The sequence below is a fragment of the Elgaria multicarinata genome, chromosome 5, assembly GCF_023053635.1.
Source record: "Elgaria multicarinata webbii isolate HBS135686 ecotype San Diego chromosome 5, rElgMul1.1.pri, whole genome shotgun sequence".
Lineage (NCBI taxonomy): Eukaryota > Metazoa > Chordata > Lepidosauria > Squamata > Anguidae > Elgaria > Elgaria multicarinata.
This window is the reverse complement of record NC_086175.1, coordinates 94,413,238-94,440,153: the sequence shown is the minus strand read 5'-3', so window position 1 is coordinate 94,440,153 and position 26,916 is coordinate 94,413,238. Positions and strand designations below refer to the sequence as shown.

Genomic DNA, 26,916 nt, shown 5'->3' with positions numbered 1-26,916 from the left:
TCAGTGTGCCTAAAGGATAAGGGAGAGGCATGAATGAGAGCTAATCCCATGTTCAGTTTGGAAGGCAAGGCACAGCACGTTCAAGCACATTCAAGGCCATAGCTCAGGGATAGAGCCCCTACTGGTGTATCATCTTTGGCTGATACGCCAGCTGCGCCCCTTCCTAGAGTTGGAAGACCTAAAGACGGTAGTACACACACTGGTAACTTTGAGGCTTGACTTCTGCAATGTGCTCTACATGGGGCTACCTCTGTGCTTAGTCCGGAAACTTCAGTCCAAAATATGGCAGCCAGGCTGGTCACTGGTACACCTACGGGTGACCACATTACACCAGTTTTAAAATCTCTTCACTGGCTGCCGATTAGTTTCCGGGTGAAGTACAAAGTGTTGGTTATTACCTTTAAAGCCCTACATGGTTTGGGTCCAAGCTACCTGCAGGATCGCCTTCTCCTGTACAATCCGCCCTGCACACTCAGGTCCTCTGGGAAGAATCTACTTCAGCTAGCAAAACTAGATTAACAACTGTTACTCAGAGGACCTTCTCTTCTGCTGCTCCCAGACTGTGGAATGGCCTGTCGGAGGAGATTCGTCAACTTGACAGTCTTTTAGAATTTAAAAAAGCAATAAAGACTGATCTATTCTGGCAGGCCTATCCAGTGGAATTTTAGGATGCTTTTAGGATGTTTTAAGGATGTTTTAAAGAAGTTTTAATCATGTATGGTATGTTTTTAATCAGTTTTTAATGTGTATTTTAATTTATATCATGTTTTTATACTGTTTGTTTTATACTTTGAATGGTTTTAGTTTTTGTGAACCACCCAGGGAGCTTCGGCTATTGGGCAGTATAGAAATGCAAAAAATAAATAATAATAAAATACTGCATATGCAGAAGTCCCAGGTTCAATCCCTGGTATCTCCAGGTAGTACTTGAAACCCGTCTGAAACCCTGAAGAGTCAGTGTCGACAATTAAGGCATGTTCCTGTGTTCCCAAGTTGCAAAGCTGGGTTCACTTTTAACTTCTCCAGTTCCTGAAAATAACTTTATTATCCTAAGATTGTTGACCTCTTTTGAACTGCCATAATAAAAGAGGGAGAAAAAGTAACCTTGCATTTTATTTTACAGTTCAGGCAGAAAACAAAGATGCTTTGTACTTTGTTGGATTATTTCGTGTTGCCAACATCGAGTTTCTTCCAGAGTATCGGCACAAGGAATCTAGGGAGTTCCTCTCTGTAGCCCAGAATGTGCAGCAAGTGGTAAGGAGAACACGTGCGCACACGCACACACAATAGCATGCCATGTTATTAGCCAATTGTATGAAATTATCAGCTGGATATATGTATCCAGCAAATTCTTGCCTTTTGTAATGTGAAAATGAGTGAAGATGGAGGCTGCAAGCCCTCATTCTCATATCACTTTGCTGGGGAATAAAATGTAAATCAAGGTAGGCAAAGGGGCTGTCTTGACAACAACGCATTGGCACCATGAGCCACCAAAACCACGTGCTTACACTTCTGTGGCGTTGTCCCCCTGCTAAGGAGTGAGTGCAGGGTTTGCATCTGAGGAGGAAGAGCCTCTGCTGCCCCATGCACTGCCGCCCCATGCACCGCTGCGCCACTGTGTGGTGCTGCACAAGTGCCACTGTGCATCTGCGCATCCCTCCACTTTTTTTTTTTTTTTTAAAAAAAACTTTTTTCCCCACCTTGGCTTTCCCCACCAAACGTTTCCTTCTCCCCATGCCGAAGAAACATGGAGTCATCTCAGGGGCCATTCGGCTTGCTGGCCCATCGCCCTCCCCCCTGTCCAGGCAGTTGCCGACCAATCAGCAGTCGCCATCTGCCTGGCCACACCTCCACCATCGCTCCAAAGCAGCAGCAGACAGAAGATGCACCGCCATCACCTTGCTCCAGAGAAAAAAGTCGGGGTAAGTCCCCAACTTCTTTATATCAGAGCTTTGGGGAAAAGCCGTGGGATGGCTCCGCAGTGGCTTCTCTATTGTATAAACACACAACGCCACTGTGGAGCCACCCTGGGGCATTTCCCATATATAGACAGCCACAAAGTTTTCTGAAGACAGGAAGTACACAGCTTTCAAAGAGCTAAAAGAGCAAAAGCTTTAAATGGAAAGATATTTCTGCCAGGGCATGGTTTGTCAGGTGGGTGGGTGGGAATATTTTTTGGCATTTTACCACCACCCTGCAGTAAATGAGTACTTGGAATACTATAAATGGGAGTCATGATAGAGTCTCAATTACTAATGGATAAAAGATCAGAAAACGGGGAGGGGGGATGTGTGTGAATCAATTATGTTGTTGATTTACTAATCCAGTAAGTCCAGTGACTAGGGATGGATGGTCCTGTCAAATTCAGTTTCTCATTTCTCTAGTTTGGTTAATCCTGAACTTTGAGAATTTTTTCCAAGCCCCACCCCTGGAAGTATCCCCATAATTATTATCTCTGAACTGTGATCAGAGATATCCCCACTTTACAGCCAATCTGGGATTGGAAATAATGGAGGGATTCCCCTGCCAGTGAGTGGTGCACTGGGGCATTCCTGCTGTTATCTCCCATGTGTGATCAGAGATAACAGCAGGGGCGGAGGCATGTGCAAAGGTGGAGACTAGTCTGGCACCGGATGAGCATGTTGCCCTTGGCCACCCTGGAAGGTGATGACAAGTGGGAAGTAGAGGAGGCACCCAACTCAGCCAGCACTGGAAAGGGAGACCTCTCCCGACACCAGCTGAGCCTTCCTTTGTGTGTCTCTTGCTGACCCCAAAGGAGACAGTGAGAGTTGTGTGAATGAATCTCTTTCTCTGCGTTTAGAGGGGCTTGAAACTCTGTGTCTCTTGCAGTGCTGAGAAAGGCAAACAGGGAGGAGTCATGAATCATGATATTGGTATGTGTAGCTACACTCACTGATGTCACCCAACCTGTGAAGGGGTCAATTCAGCCTCCACCTTAACGTAGTTACCCAATACTGGTCTAGGAGCAGACATGGGATTACTTCTTAGCCACTACCCTCCACCATGTTCAGACTGTAATGGCTTATTCTTTTACACCAGGCTGGTAGAACTTTGTTTCTCTTCCCATATAAATTGATGTGCCATCTAAGCACGACCTGGAAGAACAGCTCTCATAAGCATGCTTGATCTGTACATTCATAAATAAAACAAAATATAAAGATGCCATGAATCTCCAGCAGTACCTCCTTCAAAGGAGGCTGGGCTCTATATCCTTCACAGCTGAATGTTACTGATCACTAGAAACAAACAGGGCAGTTAATAAACATATCTAGCCTAGACAATTCCCAGTAAGAGTTATTTTAATCACTGCAGGACTGCTAAAACCATTCTGTGAATTTCTCTCTTTCAGATGAACCTGGTATATACCAAATCTACTTTCTCCAAATTTTATAAGCAGTCCATTGTCTCAGATGTCAGGTGGGACATGTTTTGTGTTACTTTTTGTGGCTGGGGGAGATAAATAACATCATTTCAGTCTTTACTATCTCTGTGCAAGGAGTTTCTTTTGTTGCAAATATGTGACTGAATTCCAACACAGAGAGCACTTCTGTGCCCAATAAAACATCATACGCTTCAAACGCTTTTGGTGCACTTTTTAAAATAACGAGAGAAACTATAGATTTTAAAGCATCTTGATCTAAGAAAAACAATGCATCAATATGCTTTTGTATCTGATTTCAGTAATAACAACAATGGAGGACTTCTCGTCCATTTCTGGATTGTGTTCGTGGTGCCACAGGCTAAAGGCCAAGTATTTTGTGAAGACTGTATCGCTGCTATTTTAAAGGACTCAATTCAGACCAGCATCACCAACCGAACCTCAGTAGGAAGTCTTCAAGGCCTTGCTGTTGATATGGACTCCATTGTGCTTAGCGGTTAGTATTTTTTACTAAATCAGGAATGTACTATGGGTGCCATCCAAAGGATTCCTTCCTCTGACGGAAGGGTCTTTCTGCATAAGAATCTTGTTTCTTTGAAGAATGGTTACCTTGGATACAACCCATGATTTTGCTATATTTAGAACAGCCATAACGCTTAACGGTTGCACAGCTACTCCTCTACTGCAATATACATTCTGTATCCAATAAGTGGATGCTTAATTGACATTATGATGTTATGCTATTTCTGTATTTTTCTGATCTTTCTCTAGTGGTTCTTAGATTTTAGTTTCTCTTTATGATGGCTCAATTTACAGCTGAGATCTCAAGAAGCCAAGTCCTGGTTTGGACAACAGCAGCTCTCACTATGTGAGGCTCTTTTTATGATGGGACATTTAGGAGCATAGGAAGTTGCCTTCCCAGTCAAACTATTTGTCCAGTATGGCTATTTTGACTGTTAGGAACTCTCCAGGGTCTGAGGCAGAAGTCTTTCACAGATCACCTGCTCCCTGACATGTATGGAGTTTGGGGGTGAAGCCAGATGACATGAGCCCATGACACTCTGTATGGCTGGGTTCACATATAACACTAAGGCATGGTTTATGCAATCCATGGTTTGTATCTTTAGCCATGTATTGTCTTGCAGATGAGCAAACAAACTGTGGCTCCCCTCCTCCTATTTCAGCTTTGTTTATCTCCTGCCTGTCTTGCCAGCCCTCAGAACAGTCTCATTTGCCAGCTGCTCTTGCTAGTTACTCTATTTCAAGAAGAACAGCAGCACAAACAAGCCAGAGATAAGCCAATTAGTTCAGACATTACAACTAGCCATGGATTAAACTAGCCAGACTTTGTAAACCAACAACAAACCATGAGTTGTATTTGTGCCTTTTACCTGGTTAACAAATCACAGGTTGCTTGCAGGGAGGGATTCAGACACAACAAGAAGACAGATTTCAACAAACCACACCATGGCTTAGCATTATGTGTGTAACAAGCCTATGTGTGTTCATTCTAATATGTGAATAATCCTTCCATGTGTGATCAAAATCCTTGAAAAAAGCAACTTATGGTGGCTTCACAAATTCATATACATTGTGATGTGAATTGGCTCTTATTCTGAAGTTAAGAATCATTAACTTAAACACTGAAATATTACATTCATATATAGTGCCTGCAGACTATTTCTTGCAAATATGGGCAGATTCATTTGTATTTCTTTTCCAATGCAGTTGGGCTCCGATCAGATTACTCTTCAACGACAGGAGCAGGTATGTTATTGAGGTTGTCTAGAACATTTTTTTCCTTATTGATCTGATTACTGGAAAAAAGTATATTGTGTGACAATAATTAAATTCTGCCTGTATCTGTATATCAACGTTTACAGTGTGAGTCTTGTACAGGGCTAAATGTAGAATTTGTCTCTGTTTGGATAATTTAATAGTAAATTTTTCACATCTGCAGAGTGCTCTTGAGTATTCAAAGCACTTTATAAGGGGTAATCATTACAACAGCCACACAGGGTAAGTGAATATTGTCAAACACTCTCCACGTCTCCAAGAGATGAGAAGTTCCAAGGACATCATGACTCAGGTTTTTGCTTATTTCATTGGAGAGAGCATGGGTTTATGATTTTTTAAAAGATGCTTGGTTTATTTACAAATATACAAGTAGAGCATCAGTGAAGACAATCAGTATGTGCACTCTTACCAGGCAATAGATCTGTAACCCAACAGCAGATATAATCAGAGAAGGGCACCCCGATTTCACTTTCATCGACTTAGGGTCCAACTTTATGCTATGTTAAATGTGCAGCTGACCCTGACTTCACTTTCTACTCACATGTAGGTGTGTGTGACCCTGATCCAGATTGTGACCACTGCACATGGGGGAGGGGGGAGGTTTAAACCACCCACCCCAGCTTCTGGTTTTCTTAAAATTACATACCGGAAGAGATATGTGGCCTCAATATGGGGAGTGAGACAAATTTCAAAAGCAGTTGGATTGCATGCAGTGGTCTCAGTCCAGATTATGGGATTGGGTCCCACATGCTTACCTGTGTGCTTAGAAGCCCAGGGTTCTAAATTGCACAAGGAGTCAGCCTGCCGATGGAACATAAGCTTTCCACTTCAGACTTTCCTCCTCCAACTCATGGGAGGTGCTGGATCCAACTGATGGCGGCATGACAGAGAGGTGGAGGTCATTGAGTATGGCTCTACTTTCCCCACTCACGTAATTCTAGGAATAAAGGACTCTACCTTATATCAAGTCAGACTATTGGCCCATCTAGCCCAGTATTGTCAACACTAACTGGCAGCAGCAGCTCTCCAGGGTTTTGGGCAGGATTTTTTCCTGGAGAAGCAAAGGATTCAACCTCCTGCATGCAAAGCAGGTGCTCTACCAGTGAGCTACGCCCCCCTTCTCTAATTGCATGGGGGTGAGAAGCCACATATTATTGCTATCTGTCCCAAATTGTTCCTATACACACTTTCCATCTTTCTTTCTTTTTATTTCACACCTAATGCCATGTTAGGTACTGTGCAATAAACATGGCAAATTACTGTCCTATATATTAACAAACGCATAGCGATTTCTAATGCTACTTGTAATAGTTTCATTTAACTATGCAATTTGGAGATTTGTGCCCAAAGTTTCATGAATGAACCAAGTGTTAAATGTGAGTGGTTTTATTGATAACGTGAGAAAAGAAACTTTCCATCCTCTATGTGTAAACCTTGAAACCTGCCTTTTTTGCAAGCAGTATAATCTCAGTGACACTGACCAGGATTTAAACAGGGTATTTCTGCAGGTACTAATTGCATATATGATCTACATGCCGATCAGCTGCATCAGCACTTTCCCCTGGACATCTCGACAACATCAGGAAGGATGATCTGCTATTTCAAACTGATCGCCTTGGTCGGCTACCTGATTCGTCTCTCCGTAGCATCGATTCATATTGAAGCAGATAACTGCATCACTGATTCTTTGACTATATATGACTCCCTGATGCCAATCAAAAATAAGATACTGTATCGGTAGGTACGCTTTTTCCAATACAACTCTGTAGCAGAAAAATAATGCAGGAAAACTTCTTTTAACATATCTAACCCTTTCTTATCAGAGACACATTCAAACCTTTTATTAAAATGATAATGGGCATAATCCTATGCATGTTTACATACACACAAAAAGTCCCAGAACAATACTGGGAGTTGTAGTCCTTTTTTCTGCCTATCTGCTAATAGTCAACTTGTTAGAGCAGCGCAACAATGGAACCAGTTACCCAGGGAGGTTGTGGGCTCTCATAATTTTCATACAATCTACTTATGGGGCAAAAATCAATTTGTTTCAGAATTTGTGAACCAACCAATGCATTCCTATCTTTCGTTTCTACAAATAATCTGATGCTGGTTACATTGAAGTCCACACAAGTGAGGAAAGTGAAGGAATTTCATGGCTACTTTGAAGTCATTCCACAAGAAAGTAAGTGTTCCATTTTTTAAATGTGGAAGCTCATATGCTCATCGTTATTTAAGGGTGCAATCCTATGCATGTTTAGACAGAAAAAAGTCCCACAAGTCCCTCCAGCCAGCATGGACTTTTTTTCTGTCTGAACATGCATAGGACTGCGCTCTTGGTTATGTTCTACATTTGAAAATAGCACTTCCTAAAATAAAGCATGCCAACCTGGTTTTATCTTCTCTGCCACCCTTTCACCATTTCTCCGATGCTTTCACCTTTTCCATCACCTTCCTAGGCTAGCCCCAACTCTTTGTGCAGCTGCCTTTTCTATTTCACTGCGTATCAAGTACTGGTCCAGCTGCGCAGACAACTCAAGCAATTGCATGGAATGGCAGCATGAATAAAGTGTGTGACCCAAGAAGTGAATCCCAGTATCCCCTGCGACACTGTGAGGGATTCTGGAGTGCTTGCCTTAGATCATGTAATATACACATTGGGAGTGCAAAATGCCTGAAGACAGCTCGCCTAGTGTGTAAAACCCCGTGTGTGTTTGCCAGCTTGTGCTTTACACCCAGCCTAAACACTTTATTCTATGTCATACCAGTAGATGGAGTAGTTGTCATATACACACAGCACTTAAGCTGTTATACGTTTTGTTCAACATTCTATTGGTAGTTTCATAGAAATAAACTATTCTTAGGTATTCTAGTGGCTGGAAGGCATTTCAATATAACAAAAAAGATTATGTAGCTGAGACAAAGTATCCTTTTTTACTGTTGTTAGTGCCTCTTTAATGGGCCCTTATAGTCTATTTCACTTTATGTTTAGGTCCGCACAATCATGGAGGGAAAATAAGCCAGGGTGGCATATAAATCCTAAAAAAAAGAAAGAAGGGGGGATATAAATCCTAAAATAATTAATTAAATAGCCAGCAATCCTGTAACCACTTACCTAAGAGTAAATCCTATTGAACCCAATGAGCTTTACTTCTGATTAGACAAGTATATGAATTGAGTTGTAAAGTTATAAAGAAACATGGGAAGGAATGTCTCTTCAATTTTTGGCTGATACATGGAGTGCTTCCAGACAGAGGGCTCCTGGGGCTAGTAACCAGAAGGTATTGTGCAGCTGCTCCATCCTTTTTCTCCTCAACGGATTTTCCATGGTAAGAAAAAAGGTGTAAGCAGTGGTAGAGAAACACAGGAGGTTATGAGCAGAAGTCATCTGGCGCAGACCCTATGTAAAATCCCACAGATGAGGCAAGATGATGGTGCAAGAAAATGTTCATCTGGAAGCACCCTTGGTTTCCAGATCGTGTGATAATAACTATGACAAAGCCTCTCTCTTTTGGCAGAATGTGGCAAAGCCATACTGGCATTAGGAAGCACCGGGTTTGAAGGGAGGATCATGAGTCCTTATTATCCAAGCTACTACCCTCCGAAATGCATCTGTACATGGACTTTTCAGGTAATTTAAAATCCCATGGCAGAGGAATTTCACAACTGCACTTTAGTGTGTTTGATGTCAATTGGAAACCGAGCTGTCTGTCTGTGTCTCTCTTTGGTGAGATGAAGTTGCAGGTCTCTGAGCGCTTTGATCTGAGCACAAAGCTTGAATCTCTCCCCCCCCCCTTTTATTTGGTTAAGTAGCTTAGTGAGAGATGAAAGGTTTCCTTGTGTGGGGGGTGGAAAGTTGCACTTGCTTTTAGCCTCTGCCAGCCTGACCTCTCTCCCCTGGCTCTCATGCGCTGGCAGCTGAACCACTGTCTCTCGTAGTCTGGCCCACACAAAAAAGAAACTGTTGCTGCAGTCAATTTTGAATCAGTAAGGTGCTGGAGGGCACATTTATAAACCAGCTCTCACATTCAGAAGCCCTTTCTCTTACATGCAGTTGTATTGGAACTGGATGTGGCCATTCAGCAGGGAGAGAGAGAGGGAGGGCCTGTTCAGACAACACGCTAAATGATTAAGCCACTAACCTCTTTGCAGTAAATGGTTAATGAGTGTGTTTAAACCATGTTTATGTAGCCACCATGGTTAGGAGTGGTTCACATGACACACTAAGATGTTCCACATGACATGCTATGCCTTAATGTTTAATCGCTGTGGCTTAGCGTGTTGTATGAGCAGGGTCAGAGGTAGTCTGGATTAGGGTTGCAGGAAGAAATTTGTTTGGTTTGCATTTTAAAGTGAACCGATCTAATTGGCACTTCCTGAACCAAGATGCTTCTCCAAATCTTGTGATGCTGTTCTCTAGGACAAATAAATAAATATGCAAAAATGTGCAAATTGGGGAAGTGTGTGTACAAAATTAGGTGTATTCATGAAAATAGCGTACAAAAATGTGTTATATCAGGGTAAACGGATTGCCAGAAATGCAAACGTTAGGCAAAGTTGTCTACCTGTGTATAATAGGAGCATGTACATGAAAATGTATTAAGATTTAAAATATTTGGTGTTTAAAATATTTGTTTGGCAAACTCATGTGGAAATGGGATGGAATGAATTTAAGATTGGAAAAATGAAAAATGGAGAGAAACCCAAATGGTCAGATTTCTCGATCCTTAGTCTATGCCTATTGAGTGGCTTCTCTAAATTGCTTCCCCTGGGAGCTTCCCTCTCAAGTGCATGATTTTGGGTGGCTTCAGCAGGGGACATCCCTCTCCTTGCTGTGCTAATGCATAGCTATTATGGTTTTGCCCTCATCAGATGCACCCTCATCTCTGTTCTTACTGGCATCTAAAGCAAATTCTGATCAGCCCTCCCTGGCACAGATGAAACCTAGCCCGTATATTTTAAAATCACAATTAAAATTGCCAAACTGAATTATCCCCAGTTGTCAAACATGTTCAGTGTATCCCTTCTTTCTCAAAAACAGACTCACCAAAAGACCCTTGGCATAGCACTCAGGTTTCATAACTATACCATCAGTGAAAAAAGCATTAAAGGCTGTGAGCACGGATGGTGGAAAATTAATGAGCATATGTAAGTATATGAATGTTCATTATTTTGCTGGACAGCTGACTTACTGCCCTTCTCAAGGAAGGAGTAGGTTGATAAAGCAGGAGACTCAGGATGTGTTTACAGCAATAATAAGAACATATCATGCGTGTTTTTTTTAGTTAGGAGTGATTATCACTGCGTGATCATTAGCTTTTCTGGGGAGCCTTTATTTAACGAACATGGCAATATACAAAAAGTCAACTCATACATATTCTTTAGCATTATTTGGATACTCTGCAGGCTGCCCGGACAATGAAATTTCCTGTGTTTACACCCACAGTATCTGTGTACATTCTCCATTAAGCACAATAATAAAGCATAGAATTTGGGGTGGGGGTATGCCAAGAATGGTGTGCTTGTACAGAAATGCATACTAACACCCTTAATCTTGAGACCCTACAAGCACATTCAAGTTTCGGAATATAGGACATTGTGTTATACTATTTGTCCATCCGTTTTACTATTCTGCTGACAATGGTTCCCTAGGGCAGGGGTAGCCAGCCGGGTACCCTCCTGATGTTTTGGACTATAACTCCCATCACTCTTAATCATGCTATAGCATGATATCATGCTATCTGGGACTGATGGGAGTTGTAGTCCAAAACACCAGGAGAGCACCAGGTTGCCTAATCCTGATCTAGGGTGTTAGACAGAGAGGTTTTTCACATCACCTTCTAACTCATCCGTTTAACCAGAAATGAATCTGGAACCTTCTGCATACAAAACAGGAGCTCTGTCAGTCCACTGCTGTGCCTTCCCCAAGCATCCAACCTGAGCATGTAACTTTATATTAAAATGATTGAGATCACATGAGAAGGCTTATTTAGGGAAGTTAATCATAGGATAATTCTGAGTTGTTTAATGGCTAAACAACCCAGAGTGTCCATGTTTGGACATCACATTCACACCCTAGGAATGGGACAGTTGTAGGTTGTTTACAGAAAACAGAACTGAAGAGTGCCTTGGAGGCAGTGCACCTGCGTGTGTATGGCAAACTGTGGGTTAATTAACCATGGTGTTGCATTTTGTACGAACCAGGTCATTGCGTAGTTTGAACCTCTTGGGTTTTCTTACTCACAAGTAAACACGCAGGCCTCTTATCTGGCCTGGGAGCATAATTCTGCTATGATCATCATTGCCTACCTACTGATGAAAGATACTCCACAACCCAAGTTCACACTCTTCTTGTAGGTACTGCGGATATTACATTGATCATCAAACAATATTCCGTGTGGCCAGCTTCATGGTTAACATTGAGTTTCAATGTAGTTCCAAGCTTTCAGAGCAGCCACTTCTGGTGGAATATGGAAGCTACAACATCAGCCAACGTAAGAATCCCTTTATGTTTCCTTTGTACCTTATGCGGGTGAGGAGGGTGGGGACACACACATCGGAATGAAAGCAATTGTCCTACATTAAAATGCCAAGTTTCGGGAGCACTAGCAGCTTTAAAAAGAGCTTTTCAACTTTTTTCCTAGTTTCTTTTCAGTTATCGTGTGTAATTCAGCTATGTAAGCATGTTGTGATTAGGATTAAAGAAGATGCAATGGTTTATGGGACAGCAGCCACCATTATGAATTTTTAAAGCATGGCTTGCCAATGTATATTTAAATAGGTTTTAAAATGGTAATGGGTAGATTATTCTGGTTAAAGATTTTGAAACTCAGTTGTGTTATTCACAGTTTAGGTTATTGCATTTGTAATATGTATGCAAATAGCAAGCGGGTTAGAAGTTGGAAATTCCTAGATAATTGCCATAGCCCATGAATGTCAGTATTGAGAAATAATACAAATGCAATGTTTACTATAATAAAGCAGGGGTCAAAAATAAGCATACAATAATAGAAATGTACATTTCAGATGAAGGTGGTAATGCTTATTGTTCAATTTTACATGCATAGGCTGTGTTTGAATATTTATTTACTTATTATGTTTCTATACCGCCCAACAGCTGAAGTTCTCTGATGCGCTTGCATTGGGTGTGGGGGGGGGGGAAGAGAGATGGTCAGGGAAGGTGCAAGCTCTTCTGCCACCTGAGACAGGAGTTCATGCGCACAGCTTCGCTGTGATTGCCCACCCTCCATTGCTGCCCCCGCTGCATCTCCCAATGTACTTATGACGCAGTGCTCCAGCTTGTGCGGAACATTCCTCACAATGTCTAGCCACATATTCCTTACAAGACACATTGCTTTGGGCTTTTCTGGGACAAAGTCCAGGAGTGGATCCTTTCATTATAGACAACACAGAGGACACAAAGGAGATTGGAACCCTAGTCAGGTGTTATATAAACACATGCCAGTGGCCAGTTCTGTCATCTCTTGAGGTGTTCGGGATGAAGCTGGTAGTAAGATCAAGGCTAGAATGCAGAACAAGGAAGGGAGAAAGTCAGCCCTTGAGTAGCTCCAAGTGGGTCCTGCTGGCTGGAATTCTCTCCCATTAGGACAATAGAAGGATGTTGTCCCAGGAGGAGCTGAACTCTACTGAAGCCTTATGTAAGTAGGCAGACAAGACCTGTAGTGTGGTCAGCTGACTGGATCATTAAAAGCTCTTGCCTGATTTTGTAGCTTGTGACTTCTGGAAGGCAGGGATGATGGATGTTCTGCCAGGGACTCATTCTCTGAATCAGAGGGTGATGGCAGGGATGTGTCCTCTGGCCCAGAGGGCACCAAATAAGGCACTGAGTGTCCTACCCCTGAGGAATTAGCCTGTGCCTTGACCTCATCAGAAGCTTCTGCTGCATCCTGGAAGGCCAAGTGCTGGGGATCATCACAGTGAGGAACACAGGCTGTCCATGCTAGAACATCCTCCAGCATCCCCAGCCCTGCCCTCCCTGTTCCCAAGCTTGACAAGATGAGTAGCAAGGAATAAAGAGGGATTCTGCTTGCATTCATTTAAATGTGAGTAGAACTCTCCATGCAAATCAGGGACCCTGCTTTATCAGGGTTCCTGGTGGCATGGGGGGGGTACTCATGCTCAAGCAAATGAGAACATGAGTAGAAGCTACCTTAAGAGCTACCTGCTGAATGCAGAGAGGTTGGGCTGGCTCACTGGGGGTGGGGCCAATGCGCCTGGCACTGTGCGCCTCACACATATTTATACGTTCTTTTCTGCCAACTCTTCCCAGTGTGTGAAATTGGAAAACTTCCAGTTCAAATGTATTCTTTGCATGTTACCTCTGGGAGTCTATAAGTTGTAGCGCCTTACCAGAATCCTCTCTTCCTGATAAACCTTCTTCTCTCTCTCTCTCTCTCTCTCTCTCTCTCTCTCTCTCTCTCTCTATATATATATATATATATATATATATTTATATATATATACACACTCAGTTTTTGAGATAATGAATTTTATCAAAGGGTAGAACCTTCCAGGAAGTTCTCCTGCCCCTTTGAAATGAAGAGGAACAGGACAAGAGCACTAATGAGGCACGTTTAGGTTTGGGCCAACTTCCTGGCCAGCCCTTTCTCCTTTGTCATAACAGCTTTAGCATAAGTAGCAGAAATGCTTAGAAAGCTCAACTTCACAGCTATTCTCCTTCTTGCCTTTAGCTTGTCCACTCGGTTCTTTTGAATGCCACACGGGTTTATGCATCCAACGATCTCGGCGCTGTGATGGAATCAATGACTGCTTCGACGAAAGTGATGAACTTTTCTGTGGTTAAGTACCTGCCAGCTACAGCATGCGAGAACTGAAAATGCATGAGTGATTCTTTAAGGAAGGGGGGGGCAACCTCCAGCTTGTGGGCTGGAGAGGCTGGGTTTGGCCAGCAGAGGCTGGGACTTCCTCCACTGGCCCCACCTACTCCTCGAGTTCTGCCCTTACCAGGTGTTGTGAGGAGATGGGGAGAAGAATCTTCTTTTTAGCTCTGATCTGTGATTGAAGCTAACAAGGAGATTCCTCCACACAGCACTCCTCCTAATGACACATAGGGGAACCCTCTGGTTATCTCTGATCATAGATTGGAGATAACAAGGGGATTGTTGGAACAGGAGTTTCACCTGCCCTGCATCCTCTCCCCAATGTGAAAAGCTGCTGGGCAGGGGAAGTGTCTTTGCTGTGCACTGGCCTTCTCTGAAGGAGGAAGACCTACATGTGGTGAAGCCGGTTCCCAGAGGAAATAACGTGTCCACTGAAGACCAAATAATATCATGGGGTGTGGTCATGCCACTTTGACATCAAGGAGTGTGGCCATTACCCCTGATGTCATTCACCCTATGGAGGACCGAGTGGAAGCTTATCCACCCAACCTCCACATCATTCTCATTACCCACCCCTGCTTTAAGTCTACCATTCAGTCTGGCTCTTCTTAGTAATTTGTCAATTCTGTTCTTGTTTTAGATGTGCCCAAACAAAGCTGTAACACCAGCTCCTTAACACAGCACCCTTCCATTTTCTGTGATGGAATAAATGACTGCGAAGATGGTCAAGATGAGCAGTACTGCACTGAAAGTGAGTCCAACCCCATAAACACACAACTAAATGTGGCCATCTTCTGTGTCTAAAGTTGGGCTCTGTAGTGGCTGAGTATAAGTTCGGAAGCCCTTGGTTCAAATGTTGCCTCAGCCATGAATTCACTTGGTGGTGTTTGGGAAGTCACTCTAGCAGCCTTACTCCCCATCTGCAATATGGAGATAACAGTGGGCCTTGCTAGACGAGGTCTTAGCACGCTGTGAGGCCCGGTTTCCCTGCTGTGCGTCCAGATGACGCACAGGGGAATCCGGAGTCAGGCCATGCTGAGACCTCATTTGAACCGCCATAAGTGAAGTCACTTATGGCGCGGCTTTTCCACAGCCCTGGCCTGAGGCCGGGGCTGCGGAATGTCTAGCAGGGTCCGTGGCTTTTTGCGGCTACTTGCTTACTCACGAGTAGCCGGGAAAAGCCACGGACTGGGCACAGCGCTCATACGAGTGCTGTGCCCATCAGCCCAGGGAGGGATCCCGGGGGGGGGGGAGAGAGGGGCAGGGGGAAGGCTGAGGATCGGCCTGGCAAGGGGGTGGGAAAGCCGGGGATCGGCCTGGCAAGGGGGGTGGGAAAGCTGGGGTCGGCCTGGCAAGGGGGGGGGAAGATCAGGGATGGGATCGGGGATGGCGGATGGGGGGAGGACGAGCGAGCAGGCAGGGGGCCATGGGGAGGGATCAGGAGCGGGTGGGGGGCTTAATTTAAAAAAAACCCACTTACCTTGTCCGGAGTCTTCGGGGCACAAGTGGCCCCTTTAACACTAAAAAAAAAAAAAAAAAAAAAAAAAACGGCCGATGCTGCAGGGCTTCCAGAGTCCTTGCGCAGCGTGTGTCTAGGAGGCGGGGCGGCATGCGCTAAAGTTAGCGCGCCGTCACCCCGCCTCCCTGCCGGCTTATCCGGCAAGGCCCAGTGTCAGCCTACCCTGCAGGGCTGTTAAAATATGTATGTCTCTTTTGATCTTCTAAGATATGCACATATTGGTGTTACTTCTAGTTATTATTGTCATCCAGAATACTTTGGACTTGTTACCAGCTCTAGACTAATAATTTAAAAACTAATTCCTCTCATTGCCTCCGGGTTTTGTCATTAGAGTAGTAGACCTAAGGATCGTTACTGAGTAGGAAGCACTTTGTCCTGACGTTGGCTTTTTATAACAGAATTAAAGAATTTCTGTAACTTGAACACTGGTGAAATTCTTTGTGATGCATTTAGTCATTTTAAGGTGATATGCATACACTTGTTAATTTCACAGGAATATTTAATGAGTTTAGTTTAATTTTCTAGTTTATGACCAGCATCAAAGAATATAAAGTAAAGGGCTCAGACTTTGACATTTCCTTTCCTGAAATCCAGATGTTGATATCTTTACCCCTCTACTTCCTGTAGGAAATAAAACAGAAGCTGTTTATTCTCTAATACTGGATGCTAGTTTCTAAGAGCTGGGTCAAAAGGGGGCATTTATAAATAAATACATTTCAAAAACGTACTTTCCCCCTGTTTACTTGCACAAATAGTGGTGAGCCTTAGCAGTCTACTCATGTAAATATTTAACATGGACAAAAATACTTATGGAAAATCATAGTGTCCATTTGCTAGCATGGCCTAGGCTCCAAAGGAGTCTCTGCCCCTTTTTTTTAATGAATAGTTCTCTTGTTGTTATAATGTTTATTTGAGCCAAGAAGCAGGGGGGAAAATTGCTTTTTTTTCTTGGCCTTGTATATTGTCATTGGTTGTTCTCTTTCAGGCATTCCTTGTACCAACAATACTTTTAAGTGTAGCAATAATATTTGCTTCAGGAAGCAAAATGCAAGATGTGATGGGATCATAGACTGCCTCGATCGAAGTGATGAAAGTAACTGTAGTAAGTCTACTTACGGCTGCAATCTTAAAAGCACTTACTTAAGGAGCAATTCTATGTGAGTTTAGACAGGAAAAAAGTTCCATAATTCCCAGCGTTACATACAGGAATGCTCGAGTTGTAGGACTTTTTTTTCTGTCTAAACATGCATACGATTGCATCGGTATTTAGCATCACAATGGGATTTATAAAAGACTGTGGGGTCCAGGCCTCATCATTTTTTTTCATACATCCCTCAGTCACATGTGCATTAGCTTTTATAATCAGTGGGCTTGTCCATCAGGCAAAAGTTTGTAATTCAGTGAGTATCTTGATTTTAAGGCTGCAATCTTATGCATGTGTAGACAGGAAAAAATTCTACAACTCCAAACATTCCCAGTGGCCATATTGGCTGGGGAATGCTGGAAGTTGTGGGATTCCACCCCCACCCCCTGTCTAAACATGCATAGGATTATGCTCTTAGTGAAGGTTTCAGTTCTCAGCTCAGGTAACATTCTGAGAATATTTGATGGGGATAACAATGTTGTTAACTAAATAAGATGGGTTGCAATTCGAGTCAGGCACATGTGCAGGTGAGTAAGAGGTATTCACTCACCTGGAGCGTTTTGAAGGCTGATCACCCATCTGAATGGGCAAGTCACTCCTCTATTTAAAAACAGCTTCCCTGGGCGCATGGAATATTGACTGTAGGATTCCTCCAGCCGTACGCAAATGTCCATCCTGTGCATACAGCTCTGAACAATTTTGTGTGTGCGTGAAAATTTACGCATGTGAATAGGGAGCAGGACTAGCCCAAGACATTTTGCTGCATAAGGCAAAGGACAAGATGGCACTCCCTCCTATTCCACGTACAAAAGCCAACTAGACTGGCAGTTGAATTTCTCTTTCACACTGGCAAAGCGACAGCCTCCTTGAGCACATCTGAAAGTGGCAAGCTAAGTTGGGGGGCACAAGGCAGGCCATGTGGCCCACAGTTCCCTTCTCCAGCATTTTGCTGACACTTCCCCAGCATCAGCCTTCTGAGGTGACTGCCTCACTCTGCCTAATGGTAGGGCCAGCCCTGATAGGAAGCTTCTTTATACCAGGTCAGACTATTTGTCCATCTATTCCAGCATTTTCTATTTCTGATTGGCAGTCGGTTAGCAGGGTCTCTGGCATATATCTTTCACTTCACAGGCTACCAGATCCTTTTAACTAGAGACGCTGGAGCTTGAAACTGAGACCGTCTGAATGCATTCTCATGCAAGATAGGGGAGATATAATTGTACTAAAGAAAGGAATAAAACAAATACATTTACAAGATTAGCTAGTGCCTTATTCAGTTAGTTGTTTAAATTATGATAACTTTAAATCCATATTACTGGAAAATCTGTATTCCACCATGGCTGCAAGACAAATGCTGAACTGTCAATATTCTTTTAAAAGGTTGTGGCAGTACTAAATACAACAGTGGCCACCACCGGATCGTGGGAGGTTCAGAAACACAGGAAGGCGAATGGCCGTGGCAAGTCAGCCTCCGTTTTGCTGGGGTTGCTTACTGCGGAGCCTCAGTGATATCCAAAGAGTGGCTTCTCTCTGCTGCCCACTGTTTTCAGGGGAACAGGTGAGTAGTTAACATGCCACTCAACCGGAGTCTTTCTTCCCATCACTCTAACGTAGCGGCAGGTACATGACTGAGAAGTGGAGCACAATGAGGTGGTTGTTCTTCCATTAATTTGCAGTGGTCAGTCATGCAATGCAAGCGTGCCATTGCCAACATCAGATTAGAGAAAAAGCTTGACCTCTTTTGCGTTTGCTAAGGGCTCACTGCCCATGACCACCCAGTATCCTTCCATCCCCATCTACCCATGACAGCTCCTTCCTCATGGCCCATTTGCCTTGTTCGGCACAAAAAGCTGCCATTTTTGCATTCAGTAGCTCTACCCACAAAAAACTGCCATTGACAGAAGAAAAAGAGAAGAGCATCATGAGTCCAATGCTTCATGTACAGCCCAAAGAGCTTCCATGAAGCTCCAAGATTCAGGTTCTTCCACTTGTGTATGCATTAAATAATTATATACCACTTTTCGTCTCCCTTTTTTAAAAAATCCCAATCCAGTTCACAGCAAGAAGCATGAGATCAGTACAGTGAGGGTGGCCACTTGCACATTACCGAAAAAGAGGAATTGCATCACCTACAAAGAAGACGAACAAAAGAGGACATCAATTTTTCATAACATTTGCACCTGCTAATTGATATCCATAGATGCACACTTAGAAATATTAACTGTAACTTAAATAAAAACGCAATGCATCTCACCATAGTGATGAAGACTGACTGGGTGAGCTGTGTGCCTCAGTCTGCTGTCCAGGTATTGAGCTCACAGGCAACTTCAAGGCCCAGCTCTTCCTTCTAGTGGTTCTGTGACTTTAAACTGGACTTCGACTGGACAGCCCATCAAATAGAGGACACCATTAAATAGAAGACAGTCCTCTGTCAGTGCTCTAAAAACAGAGGACTGTCCTCTGTAAACTAGGGCACCTGGCCATTGTACCATACAATCCAAATCAATACAATATCAATTAAGTAATTTAAAAAATCCCAAGGACAGTAATGTTTGTGTAGGGGTGTTCAGAAGCCTTCCTAATGAGCGAGGCTTGTCAACACCTCCAAAAATCCATCAAGGTTGGGTAGATGAACATAGGGCAAGTATTGAGGGGCCCTCGGGCAAGCCAGGTGTTATCAGTGGAGCCTCCTCTCCACAGACATGCCACCTGCTCAGTGCAGTTACTACTGCTCCCTTGCTTGCCCTCTCCCTCTGGGCCCAATCCACACAATTGCTCAGAGGGAGATGGCCTGGGGAGCGGAGGGTGCTGCTCCTTCTCCTTTCTCCTGTCATGGCTTATTTGCTAGCTATAGACAGATGAAGAGGCCGCAACAGCAGGTAGGAACTGCTCCAGGGGTTGACAGTCTTTGCAGGACCCCCATTATACAGGCGTGTGGGTCTTTGCAGGGCCCCCATTATCCTTGGTCAGCTTTCAGGCAGGCAGCAGGCAGCAGGACCGGAAAGCCCCAAGGGAGGAAGTCCTGATTAAGTACTGTTGGGGGCTTTTCAGAAAACCCAAGCAGCTGGGGAGGGACAAAAATGATCAAATAAAGAGTGTATTCAGTAGGGTTGTGCATGGACACACACACACCCCGATCCTCTTCGTGGCCCGATTTGGAAATTCCAGATTGGGCTCAATCCTCTTCATGCTGCTCCGCCGGTCCCCCGCTCTGTGGAGCGAGATCCAGCTTCGCTGCCGTCACCGCATGGGTGGTGGCGGCGGCAGCAGGAAAGCCACCCCCCACCCTCTTACCTGTGTCCGTCGTCGTGGGCTTCAATTGAGGCCCTGGCTTGAAGCCGGAAGAGGCCTTGGCCTTCACTTCCGGCTTCAACCAGGGCCTAAATTGAAGCCCGCGACAGACACAGGCAAGCCTCCCTCCTCCCTGCCCCCTTACCTGGCTCCACCGCCGCATGGATGGTGGCGCCGGCAGCACCAGGTAGGCCAACCCCGTCCCCCCACTTACCTGCGTCTGGAGCTCCAGATTGAGGCGATCCTCTTCGCCTCGATCCGCAGCTCCCCTGACTCTCTTCGCCTCCGCCTTTTCTGGAGGCGAATCAGGCCACCTCCCTCCTGCTTCTCCGAACCGAAGAGAAGCGGAGCACAGCCCTAGTATTCAGCAGCAGCACACCCTCAGCTCCCTACTTAGAGTGCAGTAAGCACTGATGCCCTGCACACTAAGACATTTCTCTGAAATTCTCCCCACTTCCCATAATTTTCAAGTGCAATTCTTTTTGCCTCTCCCCCTCCAAGGAATGATAAAAAAGGTCAAAAAAATTGGCACAGTTCTGCTTTAACCCAATCTGTAGCAGCAATGTCTTTCTCTCTCTCATTTACTCTAGAGTAGATTCGGGGGGGGGGCAATCCACTATTCAAAGCCCCCACCCACCATGCTAGGGTCCTGAGTTGGACTGGGGCCTCTGCACCTACTCTAGAGTAAAACAAAGGGAGAAAAGATGTAGCTGCTAGACACAGATTAAAAGTAAACTCTGCATTTGATAGGCATGCACGCAGAATCTTTGCACATGTGATAGGCAGCCTGATGCCCCTCAGTTGGACTATTGGCCATTCTGACTTGGGCTTATGGGAGTTGTAGTCCTAAACATCGGGAAGGCACCAAGTTGTCTACCCTAGGCATATACCAGGGCCACTGCTTTGTAAATATTTGTAGATTGGAGTGCAGTTCCAGCATTGGCATTTGACAAAGACCCAGACAGTAGGGAAAGGGGCAGAAAAGGAAAGAAATGCCTATGGCTAGAAGTATCCATATCATTTATGCCTCTCTATAAATTTCCAAAGTTAGCATAGCCGGTTTTGTTGCTGCAACACTAATCTTCTGCTTCTGGAAGGACACTCCCTTCTCTGGAAGTTCATGTTTCTCTCCAAGTGTTTGTGCCACCCCTTAGTTTGAGAAACACTGGCACAGGGAGTTCCAGAGAACTGATTATTTAGGGAGTTCCACAGAACTGAAAGAAAAAAATGGTACCCTTTACCCACACTTGGCTTGGTGACAGAGAAACAAGGCTTCTCAGAAAGCCTTTTGAAAGCCCCTCATGTGGTTGTATGTTCTGCTGAACGACTAATTAAAAGCCCCACAGCTTAGCTGGAAAAATGATTAGAGTTCCTCCAGGGCCAGCCTTGTTTTGCAGCACTTACAACATTTGTAAAAGTAATGGGTTGGATCCATGTTAGTTCATAGAGTCATAGGATAGTAGAGTTGGAAGGGGCCTATAAGGCCATCGAGTCCATCCCCCTGCTCAATGCAGGGATCCACTTAAGTTATGACTGATGTGCCCCATTGATTTAAATGGGAACTAAGGTCAACTAAGTTAATCTGGACCCCCGGCCAGATCTACACCAAGCAGGATATAACACTTTGAAAATGGTTTGAAACCGGTATATGGAATGTGTCATGGCCCCCAACTGTCGTCAATACTGTTATAAACCATTATAAAGCAGTAGTGTAGATCCTGCGCTAGTTAAATGTGAAATAGTTGCAGTGGTATTATTCCAGCACAACCCTTTGCATGTTTTCTGAAAAGTAAGTCCCATTGAGTTACTTTTGTGCCTACCCAAGGTATGCATAGGGCTGCAGCCTTAAAGGAAGACAGTCGCTGTGCATTTCCTTTGTTCCACAATTCCTGTCTAGATTCTTCAGCTGATTAAAAAAAAAACCTCTCAAGTTTGGCTTAAAAAATATCAATAAAAGTCCAGAATTTTCCTTGTCATGTTCCAGTAGTTCAGTCATGGATGTTTGTTATGTTAATGTGCTTTCGCCTAGGTTATCAGATCCTAGAATCTGGACAGCTCATTTGGGAATGCGCACTCAAGGAAAAGCCAAATTTGTCTCTACTTTGAGGAGAATCATCGTCCATGAATACTATAACAGTAGAAATTACGACTATGACGTTGCCCTACTACAGTTAAGCACACCGTGGCTTGACACAATGAGATGGTTAATTCAGCCAATATGTGTACCTCCCACCACACACAGAGTTCATACTGGGGAGAAATGCTGGGTTACAGGCTGGGGACAGAGACAAGAAGCAGGTAAGACTTCATAGAATCATAGAATAGTAGAGTTGGAAGGGGCCTATAAGGCCATTGAGTCCAACCCCCTGCTCAATGCAGGAATTTTCCAGTACTGGGCAGCATTCCAATCCTCAATGAGTTTACCTGTGTATAGGCATCCCTTTCCATGCCTATTTCTGCCTATTTATTTTAAATATTTCTGCAACACCATTGAAGACAAAGGCAGCTCACATCCAAAATAAAATCTGTGTGCGCGCACACACACACACACACACATCAAATTACAATATCAGCTCCAGCAAAATACAGTTGTTTAAAAACAGAAGTTTAGAACATTTCACAAATCAGCAGCACGCTCATATAAAATTAATTTAAGCAATGTGAAAATCAGCAGCAAAATAGACCATTCAATAGTTACATATTTAGCCTGGCATCTCAACTAAAAGCAGCCTGGAATAGATAGGTTTTCAAGACCCATTTAAAAGCCAGCAATGATGAAGCCAAATAAAGGGGCTCTGCTAATATAGAGCCACCACTGAAACGGCCTCTAGCTTTGCCTTCTCCCTTAGGAAGTCTTGCTATCAGGAAAGCTGCATGTATGATTGGAATGGCTTTCCTGCCTCTCTAATGATCTTTTAACCCTTTCCCTCTGTTCCTACCAACCATTTCTCCACTAATTGAGGCAGCTGTATTGTACCACCTATGCTTTCTATCATGATGGGTCATGACAGCACCCTTGCTCTCCTACATTCACTCCCATGAACTGCTGGTGGTTAACTATTTATCTGTGGACAATGTATTTTTATGCTGTAAGCTGCCTTGGGAAGGGTATGATCTTGAAAGGTGGCTAAGAAATGTATATAATAGATGATGATGATGATGATGATGATGATGATGATGATGATGATGATGATAATCTCTACTCCTAAACACGGTCAGCAGAGATTAGAGGCTAAAGACTGAGTTGCGAATCAGCAAATCCCAGATTCAAATTTTGCTTTTACAAGCCATTCTGTCTCAGTTCCCCGCATCTGTAATATGGCGATAATTATATTTACTTATCTCACAGATTAGTTGCAAGGATTAATGGAACAATGGGTTGAATCTAGACTTAGTTATACTTAGAGGAGACCCATTGAAATCAATGGGACCTGAGTTAGTCATGAATCACTTTTGTTCCATTGAGCTCAGTTGGTCTATGGCTTTCTGGATCCAGCCCAATGTACAATGCTTTGAAAGTGCTGTACCAATGCTAAGTATTACTGTTACATTTTCTTGGACGAGAGCCCCAAAGATTTCAGTAGTACTTCCAGGAAAACCTAAACTAAATTCCAGGAATAAATAAAATGCCAATTAAGACCTTGCAGAACTTCTATGATTAGAAAAGAACAATGCTTAGCATTGTTGTTAAGATTATTGTCTAGACCTAAAATTAGAGATGAGGATATACTAGAAAGTTACAATCCTGCCTATTAAGCTTACAGGCATGTTTGCTTTTCAGATGATGAAGCCCCAGCAGTCCTCCAAAAAGCAGAGGTAGAAATTATTGATCAAACATTGTGTCATTCAACATATGGGATTATCACAGCCCGCATGCTGTGTGCTGGGATGATGTCTGGGAAAAGGGATAGCTGCAAAGTAAGTATTTTTCTCTCCGTTTTGTTCACATAGTTGTTTCTTTTGTACACAGGTTTGTTAACAAACTACCCCTTACCAACTTCAGGGCTGCGCTGAGAAACCTAATAACCCTGCTAACTACCAAGACATGACTGCAGTTAGAATGGCAGATAGTACACATTCTGAGACTAGGCAGGTTTCCTTTAATTTGTGCAGAACACGAGTTTCTAAGGTCTCATTCTAACAAACGGCAGAGGAAGTGGTAAATTTGTGCCTTGAATTATATCAGTTCAGGTTGCAGGCAAAGACTCACATGACTGACTGTTCCCTGAGTATCTTTTAAAAAATATATCCCTGCACATAGAAAACCTAGATGTCAGGGAGAAAGATTCTAGCCTAGCTTTTCCCCTGATATGCTAGTTTTCTGTGTCTGGGGCTTTAACATTTTATTATACTGCATGGAGGCGCATTCAATCATGGGAATCCCCATCTGCATCGTCTACCAGCCTCCCCCAACCTGGTGCTGTCCTGTAACTCCTGTCATCAATCAGAGGTTGCAGTAAATACAGGAATGGTCATTCCCAAGATGGATGTTGATTGTGACCCTGCAACTATAACGCCAACCGTTTCAATTGCATTGGAGAAAGTTCTGAACTTAAGGCCATGGCTAGACCCAAATGACATACAGGGGATCCTGGGAGCAGGCAGGGACGACTCCTCCATTTGCCTGGGATAATCCTTAGGTCAAAGGATTGCCTGGGATAACCATAAAGCCAAAGTTGCAGCAGAGCTCCAATTACTGTTTTCTCCTGCTCAGCTGATCCTTTTGTTGACTTGGTTTTGTGTAACCTTCATCAACCTCAGGCTACCACTTTCCCTGCTGCCCTTTGGCTAGGATTTATCTGAATTAGGATCAACAGTTTGTTTTCTGGAAGAGTTCCTATATTTGCACCAATGACAATCCGATACCTACAGTTGAACTTTCCCCCCTATGGTAGAGATACAAAGAACAGAAAATATGCACCTAATGAGTTATTGTTAGAGGTGCCCCTGCCTAAAGAAGCTAGGGGGAGGGCTACAAGTAGGGTGGCCACTTATGTATTGCCAAAAAAGAGGACAAAAGAGGATACCAATTTGCATAACATTTGCATATGTCAATTTATATGCATAGGTGCAAATTTAGAAATAACTATTATTTAAATAGAAATACAACGCATCTTGCCAAAGTGGAGAACACTGACTCAGTGACCTGTGTATCTGCTTTGACTTCCATCAAGCTGCTAACTGTTGATGGGTAATATTAAGGCTTCTGAATTTCTCTCTTGTGGATCTAAACCCAGATTTGAACTGGGCAGCCCATCAAACAGAGGACCCTTCAAATAGAGGACTGTCCTCTGCCAGCTCCCCAAAATAGAGGACTGTCCTCTGTAAAGCAGGACACCTGGCCACCCTAGTTACAAGAAAAAGGGCCTTCTCAGTTGTGGCATCCAACCTCTGGTATGCCCTCCCCAAGGAGACTCACCTCACAGCTACATTGTTATCTTTTCAGCACCAGGCAAAAACTTTTCTCTACTTCCAGGCACTTTAGATTTTAGATTTTAGATTTTACAGCTCTGTTTTACATTGTAGTTTTCCTGTGCTGGTTGTGTTGTTGTTGTTAGCTTTGTAATTCACCCAAGAAAACTGGACAGATAAAAAATGTAAATAAATAGACACAGGAGCTATGTGGTGACTCTGATCTTAGGGACATGAAGTTCGTTGTGCGAAGTTAGTAGGGCATGTATTTTGTATGCAGATAGGGGCCATGGAGACGGCCATGCAGCATTGGAATCACAGTGGGTGGGGAGTATAAATGTCCTCTACCTGGCCATGATCCTGATAAAAACTGACTCTCCAATTGCTATTTGCATTGGGGGAAGTCTCCCTTGGTGTCAATAGAGGCTTCCCTCCCAATGTGTAATGCAGGTGGGTGGGATTTATTTATTTATTGGTCAAAAACATAGGTGGAGAGCAGATTCAATTCTCCAGTGGTTCTGATGTTGCTGAGATCTCCATGAGGCTACTATTAACATAACAAAAAGATGCACATTAATTGCATTCTTGCAATTAACATCAAATCTAGTTTGGCCCTGAATGTACAGTGATTTCCCCCCCTTCTTGTTGTTTAACAGATCTGAAGTTTAAATTGTTTCTTTCAATACTTGGGAACTTTTTTAAAACAACAACAACATTAAAAATATCAACAACAATGATGTCAACAGGAGTATCAGAAATGTTTTAAAACTTCAAAACATGTTGACTTGTTAAAATAATGTCTTTTTAGGGAGATTCTGGAGGACCCCTATCATGTCGAAGCAAAGGTGATGGAAAGTGGTTTTTGACAGGAATTGTTAGCTGGGGCTATGGTTGCGGAAGACCCAATTTCCCTGGAGTATACACAAGGGTGTCAAATTTTGCTACATGGATACACAAATACGTGCCTTCAGTTTTTTAATTTAGCAGTGGTTACACTTGAAGCAGAGACTACTCTGAAACATCCTTATTAAAACCATATTTACTAAATTATTGATAGCGTTTTCCATTTGTCATTGTGTATGTATGGATGGATGCATGGATGGTATCGCCATGTGCTCACTGTGAAAGACACACAAGAATAGTTTTATGGAGGCTTAAGGGTGGGGTGAATCTTAGATCCTATCTTCCTCCTCCTCCTCAGATGACGCCAGAATACTCAAAACGTAATACTTGACATATTTTTCATCATCGTTTGCATGGAATATATGGAGAAAATATTTTATAAAACTGCAAATAGGGATATGTGAGAAAATCATTCCAGATTGTTTTTGACCAGAATTTACCCAGTTTGCATCTCCTGGAACTGATGACAGACCCGAATGACATCTGCAGTCAAAATCTGTACATACGTCCAAGCTTGAGATGTGATTCATGGAACAAACAAACAAACAAGCAGGGTTCAAAAATGTGTACATTTGAAAAATGCACATAA

General features: G+C 43.4%; 1 protein-coding gene across 1 annotated transcript in view; it reads left to right on the top strand.

Annotated features, from left to right (window-relative positions):
* LOC134399626 (transmembrane protease serine 7-like) overlaps positions 1 to 26,403 on the top strand; it is a 32,915-nt gene extending 6,512 nt beyond the window's left edge. Inside the window, exons 3-18 of the mRNA XM_063127710.1 lie at positions 1,124 to 1,254; positions 3,371 to 3,438; positions 3,703 to 3,896; positions 5,129 to 5,167; positions 6,706 to 6,934; positions 7,252 to 7,382; positions 8,716 to 8,828; positions 10,239 to 10,345; positions 11,555 to 11,691; positions 13,909 to 14,016; positions 14,699 to 14,809; positions 16,563 to 16,679; positions 18,102 to 18,279; positions 22,042 to 22,310; positions 23,794 to 23,930; positions 26,233 to 26,403. Coding sequence (XP_062983780.1) covers positions 1,124 to 1,254; positions 3,371 to 3,438; positions 3,703 to 3,896; positions 5,129 to 5,167; positions 6,706 to 6,934; positions 7,252 to 7,382; positions 8,716 to 8,828; positions 10,239 to 10,345; positions 11,555 to 11,691; positions 13,909 to 14,016; positions 14,699 to 14,809; positions 16,563 to 16,679; positions 18,102 to 18,279; positions 22,042 to 22,310; positions 23,794 to 23,930; positions 26,233 to 26,403 — 2,240 coding nt within the window. The remainder of the gene's footprint in view (positions 1 to 1,123; positions 1,255 to 3,370; positions 3,439 to 3,702; positions 3,897 to 5,128; positions 5,168 to 6,705; positions 6,935 to 7,251; positions 7,383 to 8,715; positions 8,829 to 10,238; positions 10,346 to 11,554; positions 11,692 to 13,908; positions 14,017 to 14,698; positions 14,810 to 16,562; positions 16,680 to 18,101; positions 18,280 to 22,041; positions 22,311 to 23,793; positions 23,931 to 26,232) is intronic.
* Positions 26,404 to 26,916: the final 513 nt, after the last annotated feature.